At 49.8% G+C, this 8,532-nt stretch overlaps 1 protein-coding gene across 1 annotated transcript in view; it reads left to right on the forward strand.

Annotated features, from left to right (window-relative positions):
• The window catches only part of TRIM44 (tripartite motif containing 44), a 112,776-nt gene extending 106,639 nt beyond the window's left edge, over positions 1-6,137 (forward strand). Inside the window, exon 5 of the mRNA XM_028516751.2 lies at positions 1,562-6,137. Coding sequence (XP_028372552.1) covers positions 1,562-1,589 — 28 coding nt within the window. The 3' untranslated portion in view covers positions 1,590-6,137. The remainder of the gene's footprint in view (positions 1-1,561) is intronic.
• The last annotated feature ends 2,395 nt before the right edge of the window (positions 6,138-8,532 follow it).

The following is an 8,532-nucleotide window of genomic DNA, read 5'->3' on the forward strand; positions in this document are numbered from 1 at the left end:
CCCCTGATGAAATAGGTATTGCACGTTTTAAAAATTCTTGTGGCATATCGGTTGAAAATCGCTGGCCTAGGGTATTTTCCGTTAAAGTCTTTCCCACGTGGAGGTAAAAGAGCACAGATTTTAAATGGACGCAGATAATCCCTTGTGAGATAAAAATGTCTGGGTTGTAACTGGGAGCTGGCGCACCCCGGCCTTTCCTCTTCTTTACTTCGTTCCTGCCTCTACTCGGGGAAGGAGGTTTTACTCCCTTCCACCACCGTCTGGACTCCTCGCACTCCATCCGGAGAACACACGTCCTGCTGTGTGATGGAGGATTTTACATCTCTCGGAGCTTCACCCTCTCCACGTGGAAAATGGGGTAATGACGACAATAGTCCCTGCATCCCGGGAGGTTGTGGGGCGTGGCGGAACCACTGAGGAGCCCTCAGCACACAGCCCTGGCACCCAGGAAGCACCCCATCCAGTTGGTTCTTGTTACGATTTTGACCGTGGCCACTGCAAGTATAGGAGGAGACACCGGGCAAGTTTGCTACTTTTGCCCTTTTTCGTGTGCTTGCTCCTGTCCCCTTTCTTCTTCTGGCCCTGCCTTCTTGCCCCAGGCCCTGTGTGAACGATGTTCTCTCTGAGCACCAAGCCAGGGAGGCTCTGACCCCGAGCAGCTGAGCTCCCAGCCTTCCTCTGGGACTCACGGCTCCTTTCTCGGCCACGGAGACATCACTGACATCAGGGTCCTCTGGTCAGGGCAGTAACGACCGACTGCTCCTTCCTTTCAACTGCCTCCTGCCCGCCCGCCCTGCCTCCCTTCCCGTTGATTTACTTCTCACTTTTTAAAAACAACTGTTTACTGAACATTTCTGTATGCCTAGCACAATATTAGTGCTAGATAAACAGGAGTTAAATAAAATAGTATCATTATTCTTTTATGCTCTAGTGGGTGGTAGAGGGGAGAAAAAATACCCATCGCTCTACAGGATGCGACAAGGGCTATGAAAGACATGCTGAAGATAGAGAACAATCAGGGTCCTACTTAGACACAGTACCTTCTCTGAAGAGGTGACATCTGAACCCAGTGACTGTCCCCGTGGCGCGAGTTGAAACCTTGGCATTATTCCAAGTGAGGTGTGCAGAATAATAGCTTCCTTTCTGTCTTTCTGTCCTAACCCTAGATGGCTTAAGGCTTAGGGGACATCAAACTCCCGCTTTATACCAGAAATTTATTTTGTCAAGTAAGTTAAAAAACACTGTAACCCACACGTGCTTGTTTAAGTAGCTGTTCACTTACTGTGTACCAGGCTCTGTGTATTTTATATGTATTGTCTCACTTAACCCTCCAAGAAAACAGGTTTTATCATCATCGTTCTGCCTGGAGTCACATAAAGCAGAACGTGGAGCAGCTCAGTAACTAACGTGCCACGACCACGCTGCGGCGCCCATCGGTGGGGGGCGGGGCTGGGACCCGGGACCTGGGACCGCTGGCAGCAGAGCCTTGCCTCCCGCCAGTGACTCGGTCGCCTCCCTCCGTGCGATGTCCGAACTCACCTGGCTCTCCTTTCCCTTGCAGCGGTGCCAGTGAGGAAGAGGACACGTGAAGGCTTGCCGTCCCCGTGGAAAACCATTCCTTCCCCTCGTGTGTATGTGACAGCGTGTGCGTGACGGCTTCTGGTCTCTGTGAAAGCTGCCCGGCAACAAACGCCCTTCCACCGGACACGTCCCCTGACCCGCAGCAGGCGCATGTCTCTCCGAGGGGCGACCAGCTCTGTGCTTGCTGACTGTGTGCTTCTCATGCTCTCGTCGTGTAGGTCCGGGAGCGGCGCCCCTTGATCAGCCGGGAGCAATTAAGAAGGGTCCTCGAGGTGATTCCTCGTGGCTGCTTTGAACTTACTCAGGAAAGCCCACCCCTGTAATACTAGATACCCACGCGGCATGTCCTCATCAGGAAGGGTCTGGAAGAATCTCGAAGGGCAGTCAGAGTATGTTCCCTACGTGCTAATCGGACCCCACTTCATTCACATGGAAGCATGACACAAAGGAGGGCCGAGGAAGGCCGGACACGTGGCAACAGTCTCCAGAAGTCCAGGTGTTCCTTCGTGGAAACATGGTTTCATGAAACAAGATGGATGACAAGATGGAGTTGGAGAAAGAGTTAAAATGTAGAAACCTATGGAGACATTTTTAGTACACCAGGTTACGCAGGACTTCAGATTCATAATTTAGTGCTGTGGAAATGAAGGAAAAATGATCGAAGAGCTAGAAAGGAAATGACCTTAAAAAAGAAAAAGGACCAAAGAGATCTGATTAAAAGTTGAAATCAGTGTTTCTGCACTTAAATTGTCTAAGCTCCCAAAATAGTCACTGAAGGGTCTGATGAAACCTGAATGATTTGAGTGAATTCTGCAGGTTTTCTGAATCTACTCACAGGAAAGGCTGGCACATGTATTACCAAATGGGAATTCTCAGTGTGAGTTTCTGCTCCTCCTCCCCCAGCTTAGCCCCGTCTGGCTTACATGCAGCACGGGGAGAATCCTCATCACCTGGGACGTGCGGAACGGAGCCCCAAGCTCCGTCTGGGCAATAGGACTCCCTGTGCTCCAGCTGGAGCCCTCTCCCCCTGGCTCCCGCCACAGGCCGGCCTCCAGGTCCTCCGCCCTCCCCACTCTCCTCCGTGGAACACGAGCAGAGACACATCCTGGTTGGACTTCGGGCCTCTCCCCGCTCCCAACTCCCGTTTCCTTACAACCAGGTTTTTTCTGCTCAGATGAGCAGTGATGTCCTTGAAATACCAAACTGCAAGCTAAAAACCCTGCATCTTCTGGAACATCAGTTATACTTAACAAATAGTTTGGCGTCAGGGGGTGACCTTGTTTTCAGATAAAACAAAGGCAGTTGTATTAGGAAATAGAATGCTTGTACACATCAGTGCAGTTGAGATAAAACGGGAGACCTCACAGCTAATTCTTATTTGCAAGTGGGGGCATGTGCTCCCTCTGCTCCGCCTCTAGTGGTATCGGGTGTTTGTTTTTGAGAAGTACAGTTGCATCTGTGTCCTAGCCGCCTTGGGGCTGCTGCTGACTCGGGGCCCGGCCTGCTCGTCCCTCTGAGGCAGGACCCCAGGAGCCTGCTCCGGGGGAAATCCCTCCCCCCTGCCTGCCCGCCTGCCTGCGGCTCTAATGTACCTATCACAGAGCGTTAGGGCCGGCCGATGTGTGTGTGTGCGGTATGGTCTTGAGGCAGAAACAATACTTACTGTTAGGAATCCTATTTATATCATTGCTCAGTTCTGTGCATGCTGTTAAATGATCATTCCTTTGATGCCAGGAAGCTACCAGGGATATATACTTCTGGGTTAGGACCATCCTAGCTCACTAACCATGTCAGGGTTTGTTTATAAAGTTGAGAGGAGTTTGGGCTGTTAAGGAAAAAAAGGTGTTTTTCTCTCAAACTGGTAGCCAGCCAGTGGCTAAGACAATTCTGGTGCTTTACCCGCCTGCCTGCAAAGGCTGGAGAACCTGGCGTCCCACGAATCACAGCTCCCAACCACGTCCAACAGGGCTGCCCTTAAAGGAGACCCAGTGGTCGCTCTGAAAATACAAATTTAAACACCGGAAGATTTAGAAGACTTTAGGATTCGGAAGCTTGTGTTATCTTTTCCGAATAATTATTTTTTAATGTCTAAATAGTAGCCTTATCTTAGCAATGGACAGATCATTGGCCTCTCCATATCAGATCACCAGTTATTACTTTAAATCAGCGTTTGGGAAACCCAAGCATTAATGCAGTGGATGTGAACGGAAATATTAAAATGTGCACCAGCCTGTCTCAATAAATGATCACATCCCTCTAGTCCTCAAGGAGAGCACTTTTGCTCTTCCTTAGGAAGGACTTCAGACCTGCTCTGTGGGTGCCTGCTGTCCTCAGCACCTGAGAGACTTTAACCAGGGGGGGCGTTAAATACAGCGCAGCAGCCTGCCCAGCCCCCGAGTTCCTGCCGGCAGCATTTATCAACGTGAGAACTGGGGTGCTTCCTGCAGCGGCACCAGCTTCCCCCAGAGCCGGGGCTGCTGCTCAGCCCCACGCCCCAGCATGATGAGGTCCCCCCTCCTGCCGGGTCAGCACAAGCTGTGCTCAAAAGTGCGCCCTGACTGGCTGCAGGCAGTTGCAGAAATCCCTGGGGTCACGTCATCAAGGGAGGCAGGTAGCGAATGTCTTCAGGATGAATTGAGTCCCATCACCAGTCCCTGGCTGCCTTCCAAATGCTGGGTGTCTGGAGGCCAAGAGGGATTTTTTTTTTAATTATTATTATTTATTTGATGTCAAACTCCAAGAAATGCTTGGAGTCTCAGCTCTGACAACCAAGAAGGGAAATGACCTATATAGAGGCCTAATTGTGAACCAGGCCCTATACTAGGCCTCCACTCCCAGATGATAAAACAGATTTGGAGCGGAAGAGTCACTCACCGTGACTTACACAGCCCAACAGCTAGGACTTATTGGAGCCGGAGTTCAAACCCAGTCCTCTTTAACTCCGTGGCCTGTGGAGCATGTCTAAGTACAGAGGGAGAAAAGGCGTCAGGTTCCCCCACCTCAGTCTGACAATCCCATTTTATGAATTGTTTCACAATTACATTTCCCGGCTGTAGATTGGGCTCAAAAATAGCATCAGGAGTAGCCTTATTCTTCCACTTTAGCAGATGCATTAAGTACACGTTGCAAAGTTCAGACTGCCCCCAGGAGTTGGGGGAGGCTTTCCTTTTTGGTGCCACAACAGCAAAAGTGAAGGGTGTCGGCTCTGCAGCCTTGTTTGAAAATGTCCGCTGCTACGCTGCTATGGAAAAGGAAGTCTTCGTATTTTAGTACACGCGGCCAGTTCTGAGCTCTGTGAGGACGCGGAAACCTGAAGTCCAGCGACTCTAGCCTTTCTTGCTGATACCTGATATGTGTACATAAATGACATTTATATACGTATATGTGCGCACACACGCACACACACACACAGTTTAAGCACTGAAGGAAATTCAGAGCAGCCCCTCATTATTTTTCAGACCACTGCAAAGGTTTCCACCAGCCCTGATTCCAAGGGTCACCAGATAATCAGAGCTTAGGGGCTTACACGATGCTAACACGAAGAGCAGCTCCTTGGCAAAGGTTGTCAGACCCGAAGGCACTGAGCTGAGGTGACAGCCCCGAAGGAAATGCACTCCAGCCCCTCCACGTGCAGGTTGGCTAACAACACTGGAGAGTGGGACGCCAGGCGTGCTGGTGACCTGAGAGTGACCCGACCATGCCGGGCGGGCCCGAGGGCCCAGCGGCAGCATCCACGACCTATAGTCACGGCAGGGCCTCGGAGTCCTCCTCCCCACCTGGAAAACGTTCTCCTGCCACATGCACATAATGGTTGTTCAGTACGTGGTTTTTCATAAGGAAGTCAGTTGCAATGTCTCCCGTGTGCCCAGCACATCTGGAATTTTCCGTTTAAAAAACCAAATCTATTAACAAATGGAATCAGCCCAGCCCTAAGAGAAAAAGAAGGCCCAGAGAGGAGACCCCTCATCTCCTTGCCTTTGCCCAGCCGGGTCTCCAGAGCCCCCACCTCACCTGCTCCGAGCACTGGAAGGCCCCGGCAGCCCCTGCCCTCTGGGGGCTGGCCACGTAAAACAGGACCGTTTGGAACTGAGAGCACACCAGAAATACGCATCCGAGCAAGAAAATGGAAATGAATTAAGACAGTTGTGAGTATACTGGTGCAAAAAAAAAAAAAAAGAAAGAAAGAAAGAAATGCCACAGAGCTGAGCCTGACATGCCCTTGAGGGGACAATAGATGGACACTTAGTGGGAGTTAAACCCGATTAGTCTTTCTGCAGTGACGGGCCGCACTGCCCGGGTGGGGAGGGCCGAGGAACCGCTGTCCTCTGCCTGCGTTCCTGTGCGGTCAGGCCCCCTCCTCGGTCATCTTCCCCTTCCACCCTTCCCATTAAACAAGGGAACACTCCATCTTTCAAGGGAACTACACGTTTGAGTTAATGTTTCAGTATATCATCTTCATACTGTAAATTATTTTGTAAGAGATTTACCGCTATCCCAGGATGTTTGGACTCAGCGCCCCTGTGCATTTGGAAATCAATAAACTATTACTGGAAATACCATTTGTCTCTTGGAATTGGGCACAAAGGACCCTGCTGGGCGTCAGCACTCACGGCAGTCTGCACTCTCACCTGGGGGCCGCTGGGGGCCGCTGGGGGCGCTGGTGTTCGGGTTAGTAGATGGGGGAGACTCATTTACCCCTGGTCCCTCTGGGGTGGCTTAGGGGGTCTCTGGGAAATGGCAAACGGACTGACTGAAAGTCACCATTGTTTAGAGATACGTCTTCTTCTCGATATGTCTTCTTCTCAAAGTAAAACGATCCACGCCTAGGTTAAATTTTCTGAGCAAAGTAGGGTATAACCCAAAGAATACTTGGTCCTGAATGACGTTTTCAAATAACAAAGCTTTACAATTTGGGTTACCAAAGGGGTAGGTCAAACTTGAACTTTTACTATATTTTCTAGGGGAAAAAACTTCATACAACATGCTACAGTTAGGCCAGCAAAGTCATTTTTGTGGAACCTTAGAAATACACATTTGATGTCACTGCTGAAGAGATAGGATTAAGTCGTAAGTGAAGCAATTCCAGTCCACTTTGTAATATTAGGACCAGAGGTTGCATTGAAGCCAAGTCATATATTCAGAGGCAAATGAAAACCCGAGACAGTAGATACTGTGCGAATCAGAAATTACAAGTCCTCTGCCTAAATTCAGGGTTTTTTTTAAAAAATCCAACCTAAAACCTATTGGCAGCTGTGCCTGGAGGAGCTGCAGGTTATAAACCCTGCTCTGAATTTCCTTATAACAAGTTTGTGGCTATCAGTCCCATTTCGTTAGCTGGGGCCAGAGTGAACTTCGGAAAAATTGTCTCAGAGGGTGATGGGTCAGTCATTCAAGGTCATCCAATGAGCCACAGTAATCAAACCAGGACAGCAGACTCTCCCGTCTCCTACAGCCATCACGAGGCCCTCCCTCCTCCCCCCTGGCTGCTGAGGACAGTGCTGCCTGGCGGGATGGGATTGCCAAGCACTGCGGCACTTGGGAGTGTCGGGGTTTTAATAAACCACAATGTGTGTGTGTTGGTGAGGGGGGGGTCTTCCCTACTTCCCGGTGCAGGACCTCACTGCCGCATCCCATTGGCCCAGCCCTTTCTCCTTTTATCGTCTTCTCCTCTGAAAGCTACAACTCTTTGTTTCATTGATCTTTGCTCAGTCCAGCGTACAGGTGGCCCCATTTCCTTATGCTCATTAATGGGCGAAATTGCAGCGTGCCTGGAACATCTCCTGGCTTTAACAAGGCACCAGAGGCAGACAATACCCAGCAGAAAGTCAGCCTGCCCGTCTCAGTAAGAGAAGATGATGTCATAAAAAAGAAAAAAAAAGGGGGGGGGGCTGCTTGAAGTTAATAACTGGCTTGTTGAGTCTCTATACTTATTAAATATTAAAATCTCCAGGTTAAAGTCATTTATTTTGTTAATAATAATAGCTACCATTTTAGTGAGCCATTTCCCTACTCCAGGTACCATTCCAGTTCCTTTCACGTTATTTTATTTGTTCTCACAGCACTAATATTATCATCCCCTATTTTGTTGCTCAGGAATCAGATTCAGAGAGTTAAATACTACGTCCAAGGTCACACCCTAATAACTGCAAAGCCAGGACTTAAACCCTGGGCTTGCAGGCTACCCACCCCTGCTGTTCATCCCTCCCAGCGGCACCTCCTATTGGTGATAACGTCACCGCCCCACCCCCATACACAGGTGTAGCGTGGCCTTGTGGGAGAGGAATGTGCCCTCTGTTAGGCTTGGCTTTGGACAGTCTACAAAGCCAGTGTCCGGTGAGGGAAGGAGGGCTAAGGGTAACAATGAAGTCTTCTGACCTGAAACTGCACTTTCAGAAGGAGGAACTGTTACACTTGCTTTATCTTCTCTCTTCCAAGGCCGTTAATAATGAAATCACCAGGACAGGCCAAGCCGTGTAAGTCTCTTGCCATAGACTCGGAGTCCCGAAAGTCAGCCAGCTTTGACACTGTCTTTAATTGAACATCTTGAAGTCGTCTCCAGCAGCTTGACACCGGGCCAGCTTTGTATTACTGGAAAGGGACTGTGCAAGGAGCTTGTCCGTTTTATAGTCACTTGCTGAGTTCAGCCGTCACGGCCACAGCGCCCCATGTACCTGACAAAAGTGGCCTGCAGCCTTTATGCCACCTCCTTTCCCTCGAGCTCAGCCCCTGTCGGCTGCACCGACCCGTTTCCTGAACGTGAACTCCAAACCAGTGGCTTGACAAGGAGTAATGGAGACAGAACTAGGAAAATCTACCACCTCTGCTGTACCCATTCAAAAATGACAGCTAGGGACTAAGCAAACAAGGCTTCTGACAGTCGGAATAGATGTTAGGAAGCAAACACAGAAGAGAAAGGTCATACATCTACCCGTAAAGCACCCACTTAGAACC

The sequence above is a fragment of the Phyllostomus discolor genome, chromosome 6 (assembly GCF_004126475.2).
Source record: "Phyllostomus discolor isolate MPI-MPIP mPhyDis1 chromosome 6, mPhyDis1.pri.v3, whole genome shotgun sequence".
NCBI classification, from domain to species: domain Eukaryota; kingdom Metazoa; phylum Chordata; class Mammalia; order Chiroptera; family Phyllostomidae; genus Phyllostomus; species Phyllostomus discolor.